The sequence below is a fragment of the Patiria miniata genome, unplaced genomic scaffold (genome assembly GCF_015706575.1).
Source record: "Patiria miniata isolate m_02_andy unplaced genomic scaffold, ASM1570657v1 HiC_scaffold_18, whole genome shotgun sequence".
Classification (NCBI taxonomy): Eukaryota; Metazoa; Echinodermata; class Asteroidea; order Valvatida; family Asterinidae; genus Patiria; species Patiria miniata.
Genome location: NW_024037056.1, coordinates 16,545,775 through 16,569,612, shown reverse-complemented (window position 1 = coordinate 16,569,612; position 23,838 = coordinate 16,545,775). Strand labels below are relative to the sequence as shown.

The window sequence follows — 23,838 nt, the reverse complement described above, 5'->3', positions numbered from 1 at the left end:
CATAGGCCTTTAAAAAAAGTTTATCTAATTTTCCTTGAATGTTGAAATCGAATGTTTGAACGTTGTCTGTTTTTCTTCTTCTGTTATTAAAACTTAAATGTATATTTGTTTTGCCTAGATTTTGCCTCGTGGAATGGAACATTCCAAAGTGTCACCTGATGAAATTATTCTTACCATTGCACTCATAAACAGTCGTTATCTACATATTACCAAAGGCGAGTATTTTCCTTTTGAATTTATTAAATCTATTTCACAGAGCTGTTAACTGTCACATGTTATATACAACATATTACATATTACATAACACTGATTTATAAGATGAGTACATAGTTTAACTAATGCAATATTTTTCTAATAGATGTACAGATATAAAGGAATGGGCTGATTTATAATAATTGTAATAAATTGTTACATTATCTAAAAGTACTTTGAATTGGAATTCACCAATGCAAATGTGTACATTGTGACATCAAATATATTGCTTGGAAAATATCAAGGGAGTCAGTGTTCCATAAGCCCCGCCCACTGGCTTTTGTGCACGCATGTCGGGCATCAATCAAGACTGTGATTGGTCAAAGCGACATGGGGGCGGGGCTTAAAGGATCGGCTATTAACATCACAATGCATTCTGCAACCGCGCGTTTTGGTTTCACAATCACGGCTGTGCACGATTGGCAAAAAACTAATAAGGTAGTTAAAAAAGTAAGATTTGAGGCTTTGCATGGTGGAGATACTAATGAATGAAAGATTTGCAGAAACACCACGTGGGAATAATTTCTCAACTAAAGAGAATAGTTCTGAAAAAGAACCAGAGGTATAAACTCGACGTTCCGGACAGTATGCTCCGACCATCTTCAGGAGAGTGCCTAAACTCTTTGTTAAAAAACGCTTCCTGCATGCTAAACATTAAACACCTCTACAAAAAAAAAACCGTCCCGGATATTCATTTCTACTTCTTTTATACATCTTTAAACACCCATAATCTGCTAAATTCATGTTATGAAATTATTGACAATGGTTAATAGGACCCGTCTCATATTATATCCCGGACGAGTTTCGGACAAATTGCGGGTAGAATCATTAACTACTTTGCTTTTTGTCGCGGACATGTTCCGGAAAAATTTTCATAAGCAACTGCTTGACTCACTAATACTGATAACTTCATTGCGGGAAGATTGCAGGGAAGTTGTTCAGCATCCTGCAACTTATACCCGATGCAAAGTCTGCAACTTGTCCGGAACTCGTACCGGATATGAATTGAGACTGGCCCTTACACTTTCAGCAAGTAGTAGAGAGATGAAAGGTTTTGTATCAAAAGAAGAACTTTTACATTCAGTTTGAAAATGGACCTCAGGATGACAAGTGTAATACAAGTGTAGAAGGAAAAAAAACTCACTGAATTTTCATGTGAGGTTTAAACTATGCTTTCGAAAATCTTATAAGTTTTTCATGATTAAGGAATGTTCAGGTTGAAATTTTTGTTGGGTGAGGGAGGGGGAGGGGTGTTGCAGAATTTTTTATTTATTTAACAGAGAATCAGGGATATTTGTAAACGTTTTTAATTCACAAAGCATTAGTTGTACCTTATCATTTAACCACTTAAAGTTTAATTCATACACTTTCCCAGGATTGTTACTATCTACGGAGTCAAGCTTATACAACTGTACACAATTTTATTTGGTTTGATATTTTTAATATGCTGCCAATATGCCCCTCCATGTGACTGCACTCCTGCTGCTGCTGCAGCCAGATGTTTTAGGTAAACTTTTGGCGCGAAAGTTTAAACGTTACTTGAAAGTTTCGCGAAACATTTACAAAATTAAACATACATGGGATCAAATTTTGTGCGTGTTTGTTCATTTGAAGCAACAAAATTGCTCAAAATCTTAAGAAAGGTGCCTAACAACTAACTCGTTCAAGTTTCAGCTCAGTGGATACTATACATTTTGAGAAAACAGAAAAACATTTGCACAATATTTTTGGGTTCTCGTAACTTGATTCCGGTGCTAACACACGTAAAAAAATGTGTCGGCAGGCACACTTTCTTAAACCACCTTCAATGATTGTTTCTTCCGAATGATACCATTTCGGGCGGAATAATTTCGCAGGGTATTTGGAACCAGTCTTCAATTTGAGCAAGGATTTTCCTTGTAAAATCATTTGATACATATCCAGGCAATTGTAAACGTTTGATAGACAAGGGGCCAGCACAGGAATTGACAAGACATCAAAATGGCAAGTTTGTATAAATGTCTAGCAAAGAGTATCATCAGTGTCTTGAGCCTGTTTTCCTTCATTTATTACCTATCAGTTATTATACAATTTATCCACTATAAGCATTACTCTATAAAATTCGATACAAAAATCGCAAACCCTTGTAGACGAAGTAGACAACACCGACCGTGCAGAAGATCAGTTCTCGCCGGTCGCGACGCACGCTGTTCTCTTCGAGGGTCCTGACCTTCCGCGTGAGTAGGTGTAGGTGGCGCTGTAGGCCCTGGATATCGAGGACAGGACCGCCCTCCACGAGGGAGGAGTTACCAAGGAGCTTAGGGGGGCCTGTGGGCGTGTCATCTAAGCCACTGTGCAATTACAGGAGAAAAGTTTGAGGTACTTCGGGATCAGATACAGAATACTTGAAGGGTTTTAAGGAACATGCAAACAAAATGAATGGAAAGAGGGAATCGGAGGGACTGGGTGGAAGATGAGGCTGGCTCAGGAGTGGGTATGAAGATGGAAAAAGGGTATGGGTGCAAGCGGGGGTGGGAAAGAGACAAACAGAGGGTTGGGGTGGGGGTACGGCTGCGGATTGCCAATCTGGGGTGGGAGGGGGTGGAGAAGATGTGGTTAGGGTAGGGTTGAGGTTGGAGTGAAGGTGGGGTAAGGTTGGGATGGGATGAGGGTGTGGTTGGGGTGAGGGTGTGGATGGGGCGAGGGTGTGGATGGATTGAGGGGATGGGGATGGAGTGATGAGGGTTGGTTGTGGGTGATTTGGGGTGAGGTTGGGTATGGGGAAAGGTTTAGGTGTCAAGAGGGGGATTGCAGTGGGGATGGGGTGGGTTGAGGTTGGGGTGAGGGTGAGGGTGTGGATGGGTTAAGGGGATGGGGAGGGAGTGAGGGTTGGGTGTGGGTGATTGGGAGTGAGGTTGGGTGTGGGGGCAAGGTTTAGGTGTCAAGAGGGGGATTGCAGTGAGGATGGGATGGGTTGAGGTTCAGTTGAGGTTGGGGTGAGGTTGAGGATGGGGTGAGGGTGAGGATGGGGTGAGGGGATGGGGATGGAGTGAGGGTTCGGTGTGGGTGATTGGGGGTGAGGTTGGGTGTGGGGGCAAGGTTTAGGTGTTAGGAGAAGAATTGCGGTGAGGATTGGGGTGGGTTTAGGGTGTGGGTGAGATGGGGGTGAGGTTTTGGGTGATAGTGGGGTAAGGTTGGGGATGGGTTGAGGGTGAGGGGATGGGGATGAAGTGAGGGTGATGTGGGGGTGAACTTGGGTGAGGTTGGGTGTGAGGGGTGAAGTTAGGTGTCGGGGTGTGGATGGCAGTGAGGATGGAGTGGGTTGAGGGTGTGATTCAGGTTAGCTTGGGGGGGGGGGAGTGGGGTATGAATAAGAATTGAGGGTGGAGTAAGGATAGGGTCTATAGTTTGGGTGGGCCGAGGGAGGGGATAGAGGTATGAGTGGGTGTAGAGAGGACGGGGGTGGGTTGGGGGTGGGAGAGAGATTGGGAAATGGAGGCAGAAATATGAGAATTTAACGTTGCCACTTACTTTGTCATTCTCTGGTGGTTCATACTGCTCCTATCAGGTTTCATAACACTCTGATCGCCGACCGTTGGGAACCGGACGTCCTCCATTTTCAGTGTATGTGGTGGTGTGGTCAAACCAACAATTGTGTCAGCTGTAGTTGAACAATCAAAGAAAATTCCCACAAATATTGGAATTTGATCACCCTTTATTTGCACAGAACATGCAATACTCAACAGTGAACAGTGGTGAAGTTGCTTTATAGTTTTTAAAATACATCTATCAGCACACATGCTATTGTTTATTACACAAAATAAGACATTTGGTGAATGTACAGACCTGTAGGAAAAGGTGTCATTTCCTCCAAGTCCAAATGCCTTGGAGTTTGTCTAGAGCCGACATGTGTATCTGAACCTGTTGTGAGAGAATACAACTTTTTTTGAGAGAGAAAAACTTGATCAATAACAAAACCCTCTCCACTTGTTATTGAATAGCATGAGCACTTAACGCCTGGAATCTAGCTTGGCTGGACAGGATGCAAGTCCATCGCAGGTTGCTCCCAGCTAGTGTTGGTTATCCTGGGTAGGGTGAGGCAAGTTGGGTAAAGTACCTTGCCCAAGGACACAACGTATGGCCACCAGATGGATTTGAACCCCTGACCCTCTGGTCTGGAGACACAATGTCTATCAACAGGCATGATCCCAACTACTATATGTATCTTTATTTCTAGGCGAAGACAGGGAAGCAAGATAAACTGGCTTGCCCAAGGACACAAAATCTTGACCCTGTAATTAACCCTAACCACTAGGCCACACTCCCAACAATTCCCTATAACAATTAATCATGGGTAAAGAAAGTCAAGTCGGATAAACTGGCTTGCCCATGGACACAATATATTTCAAGCGGCAGGATTCGAACCCCTGGCCCTCTTCTCACGAGTCACAAACCCTAGCCACTAGGCCACACTCCCAACTAATACCAGTACTCATTTCTCCAAGTTGAAGACAGGCCAGTTGTATAAAGCGGATAGCCCAAGGACACAACATATTGCAGCAGCTGCTGGATTCGAACCCCTAACCAATATGCCAAATTACCCTTAACTCAAGCTACCAAAACACTTGCGTCTTACCTGCTACCATGATTCTCTCTGGTACGTTCATAGCGTGAGCCGGGCTGTCGGTCATGTAATCCATGTTAGGACTGTCTGGGTCAGAAAAAGACGCGTCTTGAGGCTGACCCATGCTTAACCTTGTCGGGATCTGAGGTGAACAGAACAAAAACGGGAGATGAGTCAATATGATAATCAATCATAAAACAACTATTTGGCAAGCACTGTGACAAGCATGTCTTGCTATAGGTGGCAATCGTGTTTTATGAGCCCAGTTCCGTATAAGAGAACAAAATCCAATTCAGTTTTTTTGAAACTAGTTGGCGACATTAAGAACATGAAGGTATGTCATAGATACATGTAGAGGGCAGGGTTTTGAATTTTTGTGGGAACTTTGGGGGTAAAATGACGATGACTACGACAAAACACAACATGAAAATAAAGATGGAGATCGTCGCGTTGTACTGTGAACGCGCAAGGCGCACTAAATCGCACGGCACCAACTGTTAACCGTGTACAAAAATCGTCATTTCTACCTAAAGAAACCGTTCAAAATTACCAAAAAGGTGTCATTTGAATTGAAGTAAGTCTGCTTTAGATTGAAAAAAAGTCAGTTTTGAATGATAAAAACAACATTGACTCTAATTTGATTGAAACTAAAGAGGGGCCCGTAACTACATGATTGCTCCGTATGTTAGGGTTAAAGGTCATGCCTGTGCAGTTACCTGCATTTTACTGTTGATATCTGTGCTGTACTCGGTGCTGTAGTGCATCTGCTGTAAGTCCTCCATCTCCTGCTCCATCTGATTGATGATGGAATTGGTATCCGTGCTTCCCATAGCCTTAAATCAGCACGCTGTAATTATCATAAGACAGGAAAATACACAAAGTTATGACAATAGATTTCAGCACTGTATTTTTAGCCTTACATCATCCATTTATTTCATTGATGTCATGAAAAACTGGGAAATACTGGTCAGGCCTTATCAAATTTTGAGTGGAGGATCTTGCAACCTATTGTATAAAGCCATATTTGTTTTAGCGAATAAGGGTGCGTTTTTAAAATAATTTATTACTGCAAACCTTTGCCGTCGTGGCCGTGAGTAAATTTGCACAATGAAACGGGCAACCATGGTGGGGCAACAAGGAAGAGAAAAGCCTGCACGCAGATTTTGCCCCCTTTTCCCTCATTCATTGTCCCTCCCATAGTTCTTAAGGCCTATCATGGATGTGTTCTTATTCCTCCATGGGCCTATCCATAAATCACTCAAGAGATGGTTGCGATGAGGTAGCTGGAGTTACCCAGCCCTGAGTTTTATCATTGGGTTGTCATCTAGGGCTGGAGCGCATTTTTCTCAAAACTTGTAGTATTTGCAAAAAAAAATTGGAAAATGTTCAATTTTGTCCCCGTTACACACTAATTGCAACTGCAACTCACCCCAAACTTGCCTGGAATAACCATTACACAGGTCCTTGAAGTAAAAAACGATCCACGATGAAGATTCAGCCTACAATTGCAGTGAAAACAGGAGGAATAACCGCTAACTTGACAACCTTGCTGGATTGGCCAGGACCGCTATTGGTTTGTGCACAAAAAAATTGTGTACAATGAATGGCGGTCGATTAACAGGCACAGAGAGCGATCGCTGTCAACTACTCGTTTTCGCCGGCTGCGCTGGCTGTTGGCGCGTGACGTCACGCGGAAGCGTAACACCCGATGACTGTTTCATGCACTATTTGTTGCGGTTCCAGTACCAAAGCTGTGATGCGAGTGGTAAACCTTATACTAGTGCATGAAACAGTCATCGGGTGTTACGCTTCCGCGTGACGTCACGCGCCAACAGCCAGCGCAGCCGGCGAAAACGAGTAGTTGACAGCGATCGCTCTCTGTGCCTGTTAATCGACCGCCATTCATTGTACACAATTTTTTTTGTGCACAAACCAATAGCGGTCCTGGCCAATCCAGCAAGGTTGTCAAGTTAGCGGTTATTCCTCCTGTTTTCACTGCAATTGTAGGCTGAATCTTCATCGTGGATCGTTTTTTACTTCAAGGACCTGTGTAATGGTTATTCCAGGCAAGTTTGGGGTGAGTTGCAGTTGCAATTAGTGTGTAACGGGGACAAAATTGAACATTTTCCAATTTTTTTTTGCAAATACTACAAGTTTTGAGAAAAATGCGCTCCAGCCCTAGATGACAACCCAATGATAAAACTCAGGGCTGGGTAACTCCAGCTAGCGATGAGGTCATTTTTTTGGGGGGGGTACTGATACTTAACTGGGTATTTTGACTAATTTGAAGCAAAGCATTCAGCAACATTTCTTCTTGAGTAGGATCTAAAAATTAAACATTAGGCCTACTGAAAACTGAAATTATAAAAGAAACACAACACATGGAGGATAACGACTGTTGGATTAGTGACATATAGATTTTCCCCAACCAAAAAATCCCACTTGATTAACACTTTTAAAAAGATAACATTATTTTTTAACAATTAAATAAAAAAAAAAATCTGCAACTAACTGAGAGTACCCAGACTCCACGCTAAATTTTTCAAGCTTTTCACCGTGCGGGCCCCGACTAATTTAACTGGCAAAAACACAACTTCACAAGTCTTAATTTTTAAACACGAAATTAGTTCATGAAAACGCGTACTGGTTCCCTTTCAAGTACACATACAGGTATCCAAAATACCTTTGTTTTAACGTAATTGTAAAAAATCTCCGATCCACCATAAACAAATGTATTTTTACATCATCATCATCATGCAAGGTGTTGAAACAGTTCACGTACCTTCGTCGAAACTTCCGATAATGTGATTTATGAAACCCCCAAGTTTCCCAGAAAATAATAACTAGACTACCAAATTTCGATCTTCCAAAAAAGCAAATAAAATAAATTGAATACACGATAAAAAAATTTGTAACAATTTGGAAGGTTGTTAATGAAAAAGTTTGGAAATGGAGGCAAAATATGTGCAGTAATGTTATTGTCACGTGATATTTATCACAAATCGCCATAAATCTAGTTAGTCTTTTATATGACCCTTGACCTCCTTTGCATATAGCCGGCAGTCCGATTTTGGAGAAGTTGTCAAAATGCAGAGATCAGGTCTCGTTTTACGGGGCTGTTTCAGGGCCCAGGCTCTGTACAGGGCGCCCAAAATCAACCCAGGGAGAGCTGCGATTGCCAGGACTCTTCAGACTTGCAGAACAGTATCAAGGTCGGTGAAAATTCGATCGAAATTAACATCAATAGTTTTGTAATTGCGGCTGGCCATTTTCGCTTGACTTACTTGAGCGCCCGTGTCGGTAGTCACGTCGTCCGGTTCCCGTCGTCCCCCTCTACCGCTACGTGCCTGCATATTGTGGTTTTATTACATAATGTTTGACATCAGTTTATTGGGTTTTTGTGATGTATAGGTATAGGGTGATGTACAGGGTTTCGTTTTGAGGGAGTGTGTATTAGAAATAAGGCTAATAAAGACAGTCATGACAGTATAGGAAATGAGGCCACTGGGGTTTTTTTTGGGGGGGGGGGGGTGGGGGGGACGGGGGAGTGATCATAAGTGTGGGGGGGGGGAGGGGAATGCAAGCCATGTCTGTTGTTAAACAGGGTTTTATGATAAAGCTTTGCATGCCGACATGTACATACTGTATCTGTATAGCATTTTAAAACTGAATTGTATATTTAATTTAGCAGGCTAGATAGCCATGATAGCCAGCTTGTAAACGATATTTAGCCTGCATATTGTACAGCGCCCTCGTTGATGCTACCAGATAAAGAAAAAGCAACACTGCCTAGTGTAAACGGTAGAGTGAGATCTTAACCATAATTACTTAGTACATACAACAATAACATAACCATGTACTTACTATGTTTATTTGCAGCATTACTATGTTTATTTGCAGCAGAGCATCAATCCTAGTCAGACCCACGGAATGTGCTTTAGTAACAAGTGGTCAAATTCTCCCCAACCCGGTCGAAATATACCCCCACTTTTGGCCCAGACATCCTTACCATGAATACAAAAAAAATCTGTGGGCTTGTTCTAAGCCTTAAGGTTGTATAGAAATCAACACTGAAACAAACTGAAATTTCCAACTGAAATTCTCTTTTTTCCTTCGTCACTTTATTAGATGGACTGGACGGTCCTCATCTTTCCAAGGGCAGACGTGGCAAATGAGATCAGCAATCAGGCTGTACTCATCGGGAGGTTAGATATTAACCTATCCTTCCCAAATCCTCCAAAATCCTCTTTGCAAAATGGAGGATTTTGCAGGATTGAGGCTATATGTGTGGCTGATTTTGGAGGATGCACTGTGTCAAGGTCTTGGGCCGGATTTTGTGTTGTTCATGCTCAGCCGTGCATAAATTTAGGCCTAGATTATACTTGAAATCCTCCACACTGCTCCAGGAAGTCACAGGCTCTGCCTCAACAGTGATTGCTGGAGGATTTTGCAGGAGTGAGGCAGTGGTCACACTTCCAAGGACCACATTCATGAAATAACGGAGCATTTTGCAGGATTGAGGCTGTATGCAATTTTTACATGGAGGCAGTTGGAGGATTTTGCAGGATTGAGGTTGCATCCTACATGTAGCAATAATGCCTAGGGAGTTAAGGTTAATTAAACATGCTCAGGAAACTAGATTTTGCCGAAATATGAAAATATACATATATTCATAGTTCGTATCTTTTTATTTACACAAATCTGCATTTTCAAAAGACCTGCACTAGTTTATATACTTGTACAAAATCACAAGCTTGTTCGCACAACATGTGTTCAAAGTACACTTGGTAAATCCTATTTGGGATAAAACAACTGTGCTCATCAAACTTAATTGTACTTCCTTTCTTTTCAGATTTGCCGCCTCATTATAAAGTAACTCTTCCAGCGTTGTCGCCCACCATGGAAATGGGCACAGTCGTCAGATGGGAAAAGCAGGTAAATACGCTGAATGTTGTTTTTCCAAAAAGCCTTGAAGTATTTTTTTGATTATGTAATGAAATGAAACTTTATTTTTTTTCTCACTGGAATGAGTGAGCTATGCATAAAAACTATACATAAAATTCAGATGGGAATGTTTTTATATGCTTAGGTTGAACAGATTTGCTGGCTGATTCCAGTGTAAAAAATATCTTTACTTTTGGCTGAAGGAATGCTTTTGATACAGTGCTGATTTTTTTTTTTTTTAATAGCCTGGTGATTCCCTGAGTGAAGGAGATCTACTCTGTGAGATTGAGACAGACAAAGCTACCATGGGGTTTGAGACGCCCGAAGAAGGCTACCTAGCCAAGATCTTCGTGGAGGAAGGAGCCAAGGACATCCCTGTCGGAAGGGTAAGCAAGTTTGGCTTGGACTAGTCCTTAAATATGGGCCTCTCAAAACTGGGTATGAGAGTCCCAAAACTTGCAATATTGAAAACATGCAATACAAGAAAATAGAGTGGCACCTGAAACAACCAGTCCAACACCCTTTTAGTACTGCATCAATCAACTGTGTCAAAAGAAACATCTGGTACCGGTCTATTTCTACACATCTCTCCGTAGTCTGCCACCAGACCACTGAAGGGTCAATCTTTTCAAACAGTTGGACATGTACCAGTCTAGTCTTAGCCGTCAAATTGAAATCCCTTGGCTTCACTCTCGGGTGCAAAATAGAAAAGTCTTATTTTTTAAAATTTAATTGAGACTTCAGACTTGGCAGGTGAAATACTGAGGACCTTGGTTTTGCCTCGCATAAATTTTGGCCTATGAGCTGTTGAAGTCCTTGTCGATTAACCCTTACATCCTAAATTTCCGCTGACTGCCCTAAAAACTGGAATCTAAATAAGAAAATTTGCGATAATCAAAATACAATACAGAAAATATTGCATGTCTTTGTTCGTCTAGTTGTTGTGCATCATCGCGGAGAACGAATCCGACGTAGCGGCCTTCAAAGATTTTGAAGACAGCGGCGAGATCGTCTCCCCAGCTGCTGAAGAAGCCAAGGTAGGTGTGGGTTTTTAAATTGTTGTAACCCTTGACAAGGAACATGGTGCTTGTGTTCTTGGGCAAGATGTTTTACTCCAATTTCCTCTGTCCACTGAGCAGTATAAATGTGCACGGTGAGGGTTGAGACCAGATTACGCTGATCTCGAGCTGCTGACGAAAATGGTCTCATAGCCTGATGAACAGGGGTAATAATTATATCCTTTGGCAAAGACACTTTCTTAATACCAGTTATTATTATTTATGACATTTACATAATTTTCCAAATTCCTATTTCCAATAAACCATTTTTTTTCCATAATCCATATTTGTCATCAAAACTTCATTTATTCAGCTGACTGATTCCTGTCTTTCTGTTCGTTCTTTTTCCAGCTTCCCCCACCCCCACCTCCCTCAAAACCAGCCACGCCCCCTCCCACTGCTCCTTCGCCAACCCCGCCCCCTCCATCAGCTGCCAAGCCTGAGGCGCCCGTACTGCCACCCTTGCCGCCAACTCCGAGACCCACCCCTGGCCAGAGGGTGTTCGCCAGCCCCCTGGCTCGGAAGTTGGCCGCTGAGAGGGGAATAAATCTAATGGTAATTACGCTGAAGCATATTTTTTTAATTAACCTAATATAGGTGCTGTAAGATGTGAATACAAGTTATTGACATCAGTTATCATGTTTTGTTTACTCAAAAGATACAGTTTTATAGTCTGCAAAAAAGGAAACATTTTTTCGATTGACGAAACGGTACTAAATTGCCTTAATAAAAGTTGTATTTCTACTGAGCGTGTCCAGACAATGGCATTTCTAGACTTCACAAATAATTTTGTCGTATGAGATGAAATTTTTTTCGGAATTGGTTGTAGAGATGTTTCAAAGTTCAAGAAATGCATTTAAATAACCCAAAATTGTCTCTGTTGTTACTTTGGTGAGATCACGAACTTCAAATTCTGCTGAGGAAAGTCTATTATAAACAATTTAAATGTCATTGTGTAGAAAAAGATTTAGATATTAAAAGCATTTTAAAACCCCGTTTCGACAAGCTGCAGTGAAGAGTCTGTTTTGAGAGAATGCATCACAAATGTTTCTGAAGAATGTTCTTGCACGTAGGCGATAAATGATGGCAAATTATTTATGTATTCAACAACAGAAGCCTTAAATCGCCAACCAACATTTCACAGGTCTTATAGAGTTGAATCTCTGGCTAACCAATTCAGCTACGCCATCACAGAATTCAAAATCAATCAAGTGACTGTTCTTTAACAGTTAAGAATTGCCATGTAGTTAATTTGATATAGTCATGCTTTGACTTGAGGTGATTGATATGCCAGCTGTACATACTAGTTACCCCTTTTGTCTGTTGATGGAGTTTGACTAGTCACAGTGTTTACCTGAATGCGATCTGACTGGTTTTTACTAGCCTGTATACAAATGCATAGCAGAGGAAGTAGAGAAATTTTTGACTGTCTTTGACTGATCAAACAGCAGGAGGGTTGAGATTTGATTCACATTTCCTTGTGTCTAATTCACACGCGTATTTTCTACAGTGAAATGTTGATAATTCAAACCTCAAGGGAACAGGTTCAAAATTTGACTTCAGCAGAGTTTTGAGTTAAGCAGGGTTGTATAACATTGTTGTACTACTGAAGGCAATGGATTCTTTGTTTGACTTATCGGTTGTTTTGAGTTATCAGAGTTGGACTCTTCACTGTATTTCAGGATGTAGCTGGTAGTGGTCCAGGGGGACGCGTCCGGAGGACAGACATTGAGTCCTACACACCCTCGGCCGTCGCCGCGCCAGCCCTTGCCGCCATGCCAGGGGCTGGCTTCACGGACGTACCCGTAGGTGAACTGAGACAGGTACGAAGTACGGAGTAAAAGCAAAGTCTGTCACGACTCACGAGCCAATATGGGTATAGAGCTATATTAACCCTCCGGCGCAGAATCTAGCCCTTTTGGGGACCCAATTTGGTTAATTACCTTAATTAAAAAAAAAATTCAAACCAATTCTGGTGATCTTCCATCTAATCCTAGCAAGAGACACCCTCTACGGATATATGCAGTCACCTTTAGTGTGTGACCCTGGGTCAGGCATATCTGAGCCTGACAACCTGGGCGAAGGACCGACGCAATTTCTGCCCATCCGGGGACCCACCATATACACGTGCACAAAACAACTCCGACGCAATTTCTGCCCACCCGGGGACCCACCATATACACGTGCACAAACAAGGTCACTTGCGAGTAGACAGTGCACGGCTTGACCACAGACTATGTATACAAATACACCTCCTTAGTCTACAGACATGGCAAGATTGTGTTCATGTGGATACAGTGTTGTGTAGCCTCAAACCGTGGCGCTAAATATTTGGGTCCCCGGGAGACCCCTTACTGTAAGTGTGTTACTAAATGGGCTTTCTGCGTGGGAGGGTTAAATTACCAGAGCGTTGACTCATGTACAAAGTGATGCCTGCTGGGCGCATCCACGTTTGTGCACAAACCTATGGAAAACTCAAAATTTTCTACGGCTTTTGTACGGCTATTTGCATATCTCTGTACTCAGACAAATTATGTCAATTACTGTGAACAGTCTCCTGTACAGGTACTAGCGAGTATGTTAACACCGGCAATCGTGGACTAGGCACAAAAGGGTTAGGGCACAAACAAAGGGTCCACGATTGACCGATAGTCCACTATTGAAATGCATGTACCAATCCAATGTGAGCTGTTGCTAAAAAGTTGGGGTACAAACAAAGAAGTGAGTATTAGAGACAATAGGGGTCCACGATTGCTGGTGTTTACAAAGACATGTGAGCACTTTGTGTGTATACTAGTGCAGGAGGATGTAAAAAATTTTGCTTGATGTCGATTTGTCCAACAGCAATTTTTGTGTTATCTCTTTCAGTTTATAGCTAACAGGGTCACCCAGTCCAAACAGACGATACCTCACTATTTCCTGACTGTCGAGATCAACGTTGAGGAACTCTTGAGGTAAAAGTCTACTTTGGTATAAACCAGTTTTATTTGGGAAGGGTTTCATTTCACAGAATTGCAAGTTCTTAACGAACTTAGGAAATATTTATTTCATATTCATTTTCAATAGAAAAAAATATGATTTATCTAAAAACAACACTGAGAAACTGATTTGTTTATTATTTTCGTCAGTATCCTTGTTAAACTGTGTGTTCCAGTTATAAACTTATTATTATTATTATTATTATTATTATTATTTATTCGACCTCAACAAAGAATTACAAACAGTGATACAAAACCAAACAAAAATTACACAAAAGTGGTTGAAACGCACAACAAAAGAAACGTATAAACATGTAATTTAAATTTAAATTTAAATTATTAAAAAATCATAAAGTAGAGGGCATGCACTTTAAATGACAGCTGGAGTGGGCTTCCCAATTGGGAGTTGAACAATAACCAGTAAGACACAAAAAATCACAAAGAAAACGATTATGTGGGTCAGGGACCGCAAAAGCGAATCTAATCACTGTTGCTCGGAAGCTTTTTGATGTTGCAGCCTTTCATTTAGAAAAGTTGTCGCCATTACTTTACAATTGCATGAAACCGGCCCCCCCCCCCCCCCCCCCCCCCCCGCCCTTTTGAATAACCAAAATTAATAATGTACATAATGGAAAGAAATCCCAAATTTCCTTGAGTTCCCTTTATAACATCTCGTCAATCAATTTTCCAAATCTTGAAGCATTGCTTCATCAGACCTTTGGACCTTTTACGCATTGATCCCACTGTCGCCCCTTAAAAAAATTCTCTTTAAAGACGTTAGTTTTCTTTTCGTTATCATACGACAGGTGTACAGCGCTCTTCAGAGCGCGTCTCATGCGTAACACATTTCTGAATTCCACTTTAAAGTGGGGCGTTGTCTCTGTTCATTCTCGGTAGAGTAGCTTAACCATTCCGAATGTGCTCAAACAAATTGTGCCTGAATTGTGATTTTATTTATGATTATGCTTGTCTTTAACATGAGGGAGATTTAGAAAAGAAAATTATTTTCTTACGGAAATATGGAGGAAGAAATTCAACACCCCAGCCACCTCCCACTTTGGAAAATCCTGGATCCGCCTCTGAGTAAATCAAAAGACGAATTACTTTATCTTCAATACCATGCAAATCTAGGTTGAAAGAAGATCTGAGCCAAACTGTAGCAGCTGAAGGAATGGAGCTGACAGTCAACGACTTTGTGGTCAAGGCTACGGCTCTGGCTAGCCTGAAGGTCCCTGAGGCCAACTCAGCCTGGATGGAGGACAGAATCAGACAGTAAGGCCGCGTTCGGATTACATGACTACGGCTATGTTGTTACACACGTACCTATGGAAATCGGTTGCAGCCACTTCCCATAGACAAACGTGTTACTGCAGGGCTAAGGCTCTGTCCCTGACTGTAGAAAGTGTGCACAAAGTACCCCCTCCATGGCAAAATTGAGAAAGAATGGCAAAATTGAAGGACCACTAGTGGCCGCCATCTTGCGTCATACGTGCTGGTATGCAGGCAGTACCTAAATGGTGAATAGTACGAGAGAACCAGTGAACTGTCCTTCACAGTTTTCATAACTAAACAGCGCCCTCTTTTGTTCATATAAAAGGTTCATAATGCTTTCCTTTACAGTTTTGAATTTTCAAAATAATAATGGCATAATCCTTATCAAGTACTGGACAGTTCTTCGCAGGTTTGCTTCGCACTTCACTGAAAAATTGAAGAATTGAGGTCTGAAACCAAACTTTGAACGATTGCTGGACTTCCTTTGTTTGGACAAACATCGTTCTCTACTTACTCTTTCCTCTTGTGACCAGATACCACCATGTTGACGTCAACCTCGCTGTCCAAACAGACAATGGAATGATGACACCAGTCATCTTCAATGCCGACGGAAAGGTTTGTGACTAAAAAAAATAACATCAAATTATTTTTACCGCCACTATGGAGAGAAACATGTGGCCAATAATATAGGTAGCATCTGAGGCGTGATGAAAAAATAATTCTGTTTGACCTGATAGGGTATCGGTGCCATTAGCCAAGAAGCGACAGAGCTTGCAGAAAGAGCCGTGGAAGGGACGCTGCAACCCCAGGAATACCAAGTAAGAATCTATTTCGGTATTTGATTTAAAAAATTCTCTTCTTTAGAAAATGTTGCTGGATTTTTCTAGCGAGGCTACGTTAATTAGTCGAATGTACCTGTTTTCTTATTTCGTTTTGGATGTCATTTTAGTGTACATAATTTGTCTGATTGTAACAATCGCCTGTATATTAAGATATATTGAATGATCAGGGCCAGGGACAGATCTAGCTTTCATGAAACGTGGAGTTCATATAAACAAGGGAGGTTCGCATGCCCTGCTAGGGGGGACTGGAGGCATGCCCCCCCCCCCCCCGGAAAATTCTGAAATCTACGAGGCAATTAGAGAACACGTTTATGAGCCAATAGGATTCCATTTATAATTTTTTTGGCCCCATATCGTAACATTAGTGAGCGTCTGAACCCGTATTCATGGTTGCACCAAGTTGAATACTGATTGACGTCATGACTATTCCAGTATTTCAGTGCGTAGCACTTGTATTAAATTGTATAACACTTGGGCGGTTTGGGGCGGTATGAGGAATAACAGGCAGGGCTGTTCAGAGGGGTACAAGGGCTAAAGGGCCAATTCTCTCTTTTTCAGGCTGGTACCATCACGGTATCTGATCTAAGTAGTTTGGGCATCAAGCAATTCGCAACCATCATCAACCCAACTCAGTCTTGTGCAGTAGCAGTCGGCGCCCTGCAGAATGTCATGGTGCCTGATGCGGACGCAGAAGAGGGGTAAGGAATCTCCTATATGCCTCGTAAAAATGGGTTAAAATGCCAACGTTAATTTGAAATGACAGGGCAAGTACGTGTACTTGCACAGGAATTTGCAAAATTTGAAAATAATCTCAACCCTGGTGACTTTCACTGTGGATGTTGCGCGACCGCTACAGGGGGAGTGGGGTCTAGTTGTCGGGGTTCACGACTCTCGATCAGAGGGTCAGGGGTTCAAATCCAGCCGCTGGCCACATGTTGTGTCCTTTGGCAAGCCACTTTACCTCCACTTGCCTCTCTCCACCAAAGAGTATAAACGGGTACCTGCGTTTATCCGGGGAGTAACCTGTGATGGACTAGCATCCCATCCAGGGGGAATAGAAATATTCTCAGTCGTTTCATGCCAAGGAAACTGAAGATAAATGCCCTGATGGGCCATATTGGCTCGTGACGGACTTCACTTTGCTGTTCTCAATTTTGTCAACAGATACAGAGCGACAACCACCATGAACGTCACGCTCAGCTGCGATCACAGGGTAGTAGACGGAGCAGTCGGCGCCCAGTGGCTGCAGAAATTCAAGACGCTACTAGAAAAACCACACACGATGCTTCTCTGAGCCGTGGTATAAACATTTGGTATAAAAATTTGGTATATAAAATTCTTATTGTAGGCTGTATTTCGTCGTGTCCGTGCAACAAGGTCGTATCTCCTAAAATGGCGTGTGATGTCATGTACTTGAAACTCAAGTTTTCAATGTCAAAAGGTCGTATCTCGCTTAAAATAACCCGGATGTACACACAAAGTTCATTGACGTCGCGATACGTGAGATCAGGCCTTGTTTCACGAAGCATATTCACGCAAGAACCAATTTGTTGCAGAATCCAGTTACGAACTTGTTGCACTGACGCGACGATTGGAAAGAATTTTGTTTTCATAAAAAATAAATGACATATATCCCTCGTTGTGTAGTTAATAAACGTGAGATTTGCATAGACGAGATTTTAATGGTGTTGAATAGCATTGCGCGTGAACCTGTGAGGGTGCCCTTTGACTTTCTCACTCCTCACCTCGGTCTGCAAGCCACTCCCCCCCACCTATTCCATCCTTCTTTTCCGTACAAAACCAGACAAAAATGTAATTTTTTTTGCAGACAACCTCAAATTAATAAAACAAGAGTAAATAGTCGGGGATAATGTTTTTGAAATGCATGGATTGATGTCAATTTCTTTTTTGAAGATAGTGGATTTTTGGAATGATTAATTTATTATTTTGCTTGATTTGATTGTGTCTATTAGTTTTCTGATTTTTCATGGCATACCTGAAAATAATCGGCAGCCTAGCTCCAAAAATATTTTTTCCAAAGTATACGGTTTCTTTAAGTTCTTAAGTCAGAAACTACTTCCAAGAATAAGGCTCGTGTTCTGAAGTTCTGTTTAAAATGTTGGAACATATCTTTCCACATAACCCAAGTTTGTATAATGATGCGATCAAGCTAAATGAGTCGTTTGTCGACTCTGGTTATTTTTTTTTTTTTTTTACAGATTTGAAAAGAGCACAATCTCAGCATTACTGCTGTGAAAACCGCATGCTGGTACCATCTTCAATTCAAAAATTATGGAAGTCGGAACACCAAGAGATGTGATGAAAGTGATGTGATGAACTGGCCCTATTTTGGCCTGAATCTCCAAGTGAAAGTTCCCGACAAACGACTCATTTAGCTTGATCGCATCACGCAGCAATCTTGGTATATGTTACTTTTTATAAATTCTATGCAAGATTTGTTTTATTTTCAAACTGTACCACAGCAAAATTAATTATTGACACAGAATGTTGCATCCTGACGCCATGTTTTCATTACATATCTCAATGAAAATCAGTCATTGCAAAATGATGACAAGACACGAATCTGGGACTGAGAAACATTTCCAATTTTGTTAGAAAATCCTTTGAAAATATTTTTGACTCCCCATAGATTTTGTACAAAACCGCTGAGGTGGCGTCTGGATACTACATTATTTCCCAGAAAAATATAATTCATAGAAATATATTGTACTTTTTTTCAATTCGGCCATATAACAAAATTAAAATTTTTTATTGGTTTTATGACAATATTTTGTGGAAAAGAGGCAAGCATTTGAAAAGTCCAATAGCTGCTACATGTGCTTTTTATTGTATCATTTACAATATGTACTTCTTCAAGCTCAAGATGAGTGCAAACCGTAATAATTGAATAGAAAAAATTGTATAATTAATGCCCAGGTATTGATTTGTACAGCACCCATAGGAATCTGAATGATTGTACATTAAATTGTGTTTGAATAACAAATCAAAAAAACTTCCGTTCTTTCAAATCTTTGTTTATTCAGCTGTTTTATTATTGACATTTTAAATCAGCAGCTTGGGTAGAATTTGTCTTCACAAAATTAGGAAGCCCTCGGACTAAGTTTAGCAATTTTGGAGCAAAATGTTAATTTTTCATTTCAAATGTATCAATAATCCATTTTGACAATCTGAAAGGGTTTGTAAATTTTATTTTTTCATACAGTGGATTATAGTTTACAATCGCTTAATAAATTTCTTTTTTATCAAGCAATTTTTTTTGGCACAGAATTTAAATGAACCTAACAGGTAAATTATGCTTGATACCCATGAAAAAATTATGTCAGTTTTTTTTCCCAATTTAAAATTGCCTGTTGAAAATTATTACACATTCCAGAATTAAATTTTGAAAGCTGGTTTCTACTTCAATGGGGAAATGTGATAATTCCTTTATAAGGGGGACATTTTTCTGACATTTATTCACAAAATGGATAGAAATTTGAGACCTTGTTCACGTGTATTTTTACACGTTTGCACTAATATCAAGTGACAAATCTGAATACAAAAGGTATAACAATCAAAAACAATTTATATATTTGTGACCAATGAAACCACTTATTACGGTAGAGTTTTATCAATCGGCCAATGGCGAGATCTCTTACAAAGTGTGGTAGAATTTGATTGGTTGCAGTATGGCAGATTTACACAAAGCTGATTTTTTTTTATCTTACAGTATTCACAATTCCCTAACAAAAGTATATTTATCAACCAATTAAAGCACTTGTCAGACAGCTGCATAATTTAGACCAATGGCAAGAACTGTTGGAGAATGAGGTACATTTTGATTGGCTGTAATGTACTTCAGCAGAGTTCTTCATTTGACTATCTTACAGTATTGAAATAATTTTGTAACAAAGGTATATTTATCTACCAATTAAAGCACTTGTTAGACTTCAGCTGCATAGATTTAACCAATGGCAAGATCCGTTAGAGAGTGAGGTAGATTTTGATTGGCTGCACAATGGTACCACATGGTATAATTTAGAAAATAATACAAAATCTTGAGTTGGTTCGTTTCAGGCTGTTTGTGTGTTCAAACTGCCCCAATGTCGTCGTTGAATCTTCAGTTTTCGGACTGTTTTTCCTGATGAGCGTTGCCGTCGGCAACGCATCAATGGATGTTCCGTCCACCGACTCCTGAGCTTTGCAAGCTTGGTAGCTCTGCTGTCTCTCAATTTTGCCAAGTCTCACTTCCAAAGTGTCGATCTGCAGCCGTAAAGTGTTCTCTTTGTCCTGGTACTCCTGGCTAAATTTCTTGGAAATTTAATTTAAAAAAAGGAAAAAAATAATCAACCTTGAAACCAGAATCAGTTGAAATTGATTTCTACTCAACCGCAAGTCCATCACAAATCATCACAAGTCAATCACAAGTCTATCACAAGTAAATCACAAGTCAATCACAAGTCAATCACTAGTCAATCACAAGTAAATCACAAGTCAATCACAAGTCTATCACAAATTCAATCACAAGTCGATCACAAGTCGATCACAAGTCAATCACAAGTCAATCAAATGTCAACTCACACTTAAGTCAATAATGCGTATAATCCTATATGTCAATCATAAGTCAATCACAAGTCAAGTAAGAATCAATCACAATACAATCAAAAGTGAGTCACAAAGAACAGAAGATGAAACTTGACAAAGGAGATGCCTTTTCAAACTTATTTCATGGCATGTGATATCAAATCTTGTTTTGTTTACATGTAGTTTTTTAGTGTTTTTGGTTAATTTAAAATCAAGGGGAAAAAACAACTGTTTTTCTAGTGTTTTTTTTTTTTAGTCAGTAAAGTAAGTTGTATTTCTGTTTTCAGTAGAAAGTTTCACTTCATTTAGGAGTGAGATTTGTCGGGTCTTTTCCTGATTTCAGGACTTTTTATTGAATTGCGTTTGAAAAAACTGGAATCCCTGGCACCTGGGAGACCTTCAAGCAAATACAAACATATACCATCGACCCTACATTGCTCTGGAGCCCATGATTATTTTGTGGATTTTTCATTCTATTTTATGCATTATCTTTTTGAAGGAAAAGTAGAACTTAGAATAATTGTGGATCTAATTAAGTACCATGTGGCACCATTCCTGGATATCCTTGGCTCGTAGTGGTCCCTGTACGCTCCCATCTCGTCTGATGAACGCCTCACCTTCTGGTGTCTCGTACAGGATGTTGGACCGTCCTGCCTTCACGGTGATCTCAAGGACCTTCAGATCCGGCTCTGGCTCTGCAAGGTTGTACATAAGACAATCAGAAGTCAATCGCAAGTCAATCACAAGTCGATCACAAGTCAATCACAAGTCAATCTCAAGTCAATCACCAGTCAAACACCAGTCGATCACAAATCAATCACAAGTCAAATCTTTACTTCCTTCAGATCAGGCTCTGGCTCTGTTGTCATATCACAGGTCAATCACAAGTCAGTCACAAGTCAATCGCAAGTCAATCACAAGTCGATCACAAGTCAATCACAAGTCAATCACAAGTCATATCAGAATCCAATCAGAGGTCAAACTCAAGTCAGTCACAAGTCAATCACAAGTCAATCACAAGTCACATCAGAAGTCAATCACTAGTCAATCACAAGTCAATCACAAGTCATCACAAGACATATCAGCAGTCAATCACAAGTCAATCACAAGTCAAAATTCTACAACCTTCAAATTGGGAACATCTTCTTTTGCCAACGTTTACAAGAAGTCCAGATTTTATTTTTGAGCTGTAAATGAAGTTGATGAATAGAAGTCAATCACAAATCAATCAGGATTCAATCACACGTCAGGCCTCCAGCACTTTTCTCATATTGATCATACTTTGTACGATCATGTGGTTCCCACAAAACGTTTGCCTAATTACAGTTAGAAATTAATATTTTCTGCTAAGGAACTGGCACAAGATCCTATATTCACCTGTGTTGCACAGATCGTGGACTGGAATAAAGTCTAGCCGGTACATCTGCGGCAGCACCGGCGGATCAAAATGGTGGATCACCTGATCTATCATGATGCGGACGTTATCCTCGGTCTTGTGATCACAGCATACACCCTGGACAACTCCTTTCAAAGTTACAAAAGATGAAAAAGAACCTTTGTAGAGACGCACTTTTTCACCTGATCCTTTGTCCTAATCATAGCAAGAATTTGATCTCACGTTTTATAAGTTTGTGGCACAATATCAAATTGATCGCATCTCCGTCAGTAAACCTTCGATAAGATACTTGGCAATTTCTCAAAATATTCTTGAACAATTTCTTTAATTTGTTTTTCTTTGCCAAACCGTTGCTGCATTTAAGTACCTCCATCGTCCACCCCAATCATCAAGGATCCGCCCTCGCTGTTCAAAAATGCGCATATGTATTTGGCCAGGTGCCTGCGCATGTACTTCTGAATGTACTCCCCGCCGCCCCTCTTGAACTCCAAGATCCGCGTCTCGTTCCCCAACCTCTGGTTCTTTACCAGATGCATCCTGGGTAAATCTCTGCTGTATATCGGCGGCGAGGGCTGTGGAGTTACTGGGATTCCATTGGACGATTTGTGTTTTGGTGCTGCTGCGTTGCCAGTCCTCATCAGAGGAAGGCGTGGTGATGGCATCTGCATGACCTGTAGCATTGGTGGCTGAAAATAGCCGACCCGCAACACCCGGCCGCGCTTCACCAGCCCCTTGGGGGCGCTGTTGCTCATCTGCGCCGCCTCCACGGTTCGCTGTTGGAGGTCAGGGTCGCCCAGGTCCACGCAGGCCGTGTTGCACTTGCAGGGTTCCGAGTGGCGCAGGGCCACATCGCGTTCCGACACCAGGATCCCCGTGATTTGGAAGATGAAGGATATGATCAGGGTCACGAGGCTGGACTGCGGAAATTGGTCCTCTAGGTTGCTGAAGAAGACGCAGAATTGTTCCTCATGGTCCATATCCATTGTTGGAGGATTGTCTATGTTACTGTTAAGGCATCTTCTTAATTCAATGAAGATTCAGGTCTTCATCACAGTTCTTGCTCCAAATTCAGCTGAAATGCGAAACAATAGCAATTATTTGACACAAAGTCAATGACTTTGTAAGTATTTTATAAATCTAGAGTTCTGATCATCTTCATTAAAAATTTATTTTCAAAAATTCGTTTTCATTTCAAACTAATTCACTCATTCATTTCAAACTAATTCACTCATTCATTTCAACGATTCAAAACTACAGCAAAGTACACCAAATTACTAGGGAGCCAGAACTCCTGTTTTGAAATTTTGAATTGGGTTGGTTGTACGACTATTCCATTTCCAAACTAAAATTTCAAAAAAGGAGTTTTGGCCCCCCAGTGAAAGTGTGAAACTATATTATAAATTTCTCTTATCTTCTGCCACCACTACTAAGTTAGTACTACTACTACTACAGTTAAGATGACAATTTGGAGAAGAAAATTTTGTAATGAGAATCCTAAGCATGGAGGATCGAGGAAGGCCGAAGGAGCACATTCCTCCATAACCATGCACAAAAACAGAGGCCCGGCCAGAGGCAGAGCTTAAAATACGGCAGGTTTTCTTGATATTTCTACCAAATTTCATTTTGTAAAGTGATCATTTCAAATCAATGATGATTATTCTTACATGATCCACGATTGTTGCAAAATCGCACAAGTTTCCGATCTTTTCTGACGTGATTTTGGCCCTGAACGAAAACCGCACAAACAACTTCGCTGAACACGTTTCTTAGTTTGTTTACATTTTTCGCTGTTGAGTCACTCATTTGCATATAACCGTAGATGACCTCAATAAATAAATCTAAACTCTTAGTTACTTAAACTATTAAAATAAAATATACGTTTCCAATTATAACTTATAATATATTAATA

General features: G+C 40.8%; 3 protein-coding genes across 5 annotated transcripts; 1 reads left to right on the top strand and 2 right to left on the bottom strand.

Annotated features, from left to right (window-relative positions):
• Positions 1-220: 220 nt before the first annotated feature.
• LOC119724906 lies at positions 221-7,704 on the bottom strand. 2 transcript variants are annotated; one of them, XM_038196210.1, is made up of 6 exons: positions 7,638-7,704; positions 5,572-5,702; positions 4,868-4,997; positions 4,078-4,152; positions 3,763-3,892; positions 221-2,582 (listed from the first exon to the last, which is right to left on the bottom strand). In XM_038196210.1, exons 2-6 carry the CDS (start codon positions 5,683-5,685, stop codon positions 2,345-2,347), a joined length of 687 nt encoding a protein of 228 aa, XP_038052138.1. In that variant the 5' UTR covers positions 5,686-5,702; positions 7,638-7,704; the 3' UTR covers positions 221-2,344. The 2 variants fall into 2 exon arrangements, with proteins under 2 accessions (XP_038052138.1, XP_038052137.1); XM_038196209.1 differs by having other exon boundaries at positions 7,539-7,666.
• A 198-nt stretch (positions 7,705-7,902) lies between these two features.
• LOC119724904 (dihydrolipoyllysine-residue acetyltransferase component of pyruvate dehydrogenase complex, mitochondrial-like) lies at positions 7,903-17,265 on the top strand. Its single transcript, XM_038196206.1, has 13 exons — positions 7,903-8,067; positions 8,984-9,060; positions 9,708-9,790; positions 10,045-10,185; positions 10,738-10,836; positions 11,209-11,412; positions 12,540-12,680; positions 13,726-13,811; positions 14,967-15,107; positions 15,641-15,722; positions 15,845-15,925; positions 16,508-16,647; positions 17,114-17,265. The coding sequence occupies exons 1-13, from the start codon at positions 7,943-7,945 to the stop codon at positions 17,241-17,243; spliced, it is 1,530 nt and encodes a 509-aa protein (XP_038052134.1). The 5' UTR covers positions 7,903-7,942; the 3' UTR covers positions 17,244-17,265.
• Positions 17,266-18,381: 1,116 nt separating this feature from the next.
• LOC119724905 (schlafen-like protein 1) lies at positions 18,382-23,742 on the bottom strand. 2 transcript variants are annotated; one of them, XM_038196207.1, is made up of 6 exons: positions 23,594-23,742; positions 22,297-23,001; positions 21,911-22,057; positions 21,390-21,392; positions 21,074-21,231; positions 18,382-20,260 (listed from the first exon to the last, which is right to left on the bottom strand). In XM_038196207.1, exons 2-6 carry the CDS (start codon positions 22,910-22,912, stop codon positions 19,988-19,990), a joined length of 1,197 nt encoding a protein of 398 aa, XP_038052135.1. In that variant the 5' UTR covers positions 22,913-23,001; positions 23,594-23,742; the 3' UTR covers positions 18,382-19,987. The 2 variants fall into 2 exon arrangements, with proteins under 2 accessions (XP_038052135.1, XP_038052136.1); XM_038196208.1 differs by lacking the exon at positions 21,390-21,392 and having other exon boundaries at positions 21,074-21,228.
• Between the last annotated feature and the right edge of the window lie 96 nt (positions 23,743-23,838).

Bases quoted from the DNA above. Each gene is read 5' to 3' on its own strand.
- LOC119724906 (XM_038196210.1), bottom strand. From the start codon at position 5,685: ATGGGAAGCACGGATACCAATTCCATCATCAATCAGATGGAGCAGGAG. The intron at 4,998-5,571 runs GTAACTGCACAG...TGTTCACCTCAG, and splicing joins ATATCAACAGTAAAATGCAG to ATCCCGACAAGGTTAAGCAT. The intron at 4,153-4,867 runs GTAAGACGCAAG...CTCTCACAACAG, and splicing joins AGAGAGAATCATGGTAGCAG to GTTCAGATACACATGTCGGC.
- LOC119724905 (XM_038196207.1), bottom strand. From the start codon at position 22,912: ATGGATATGGACCATGAGGAACAATTCTGCGTCTTCTTCAGCAACCTA. The intron at 22,058-22,296 runs GTACTTAAATGC...TAACTTTGAAAG, and splicing joins GATTGGGGTGGACGATGGAG to GAGTTGTCCAGGGTGTATGC. The intron at 20,261-21,073 runs GTACTTAATTAG...TAAATTTCCAAG, and splicing joins TCCAGGAATGGTGCCACATG to AAATTTAGCCAGGAGTACCA.
- LOC119724904 (XM_038196206.1), top strand. From the start codon at position 7,943: ATGCAGAGATCAGGTCTCGTTTTACGGGGCTGTTTCAGGGCCCAGGCT. The intron at 9,791-10,044 runs GTAAATACGCTG...TTTTTTTAATAG, and splicing joins TCGTCAGATGGGAAAAGCAG to CCTGGTGATTCCCTGAGTGA. The intron at 13,812-14,966 runs GTAAAAGTCTAC...ATGCAAATCTAG, and splicing joins AACGTTGAGGAACTCTTGAG to GTTGAAAGAAGATCTGAGCC.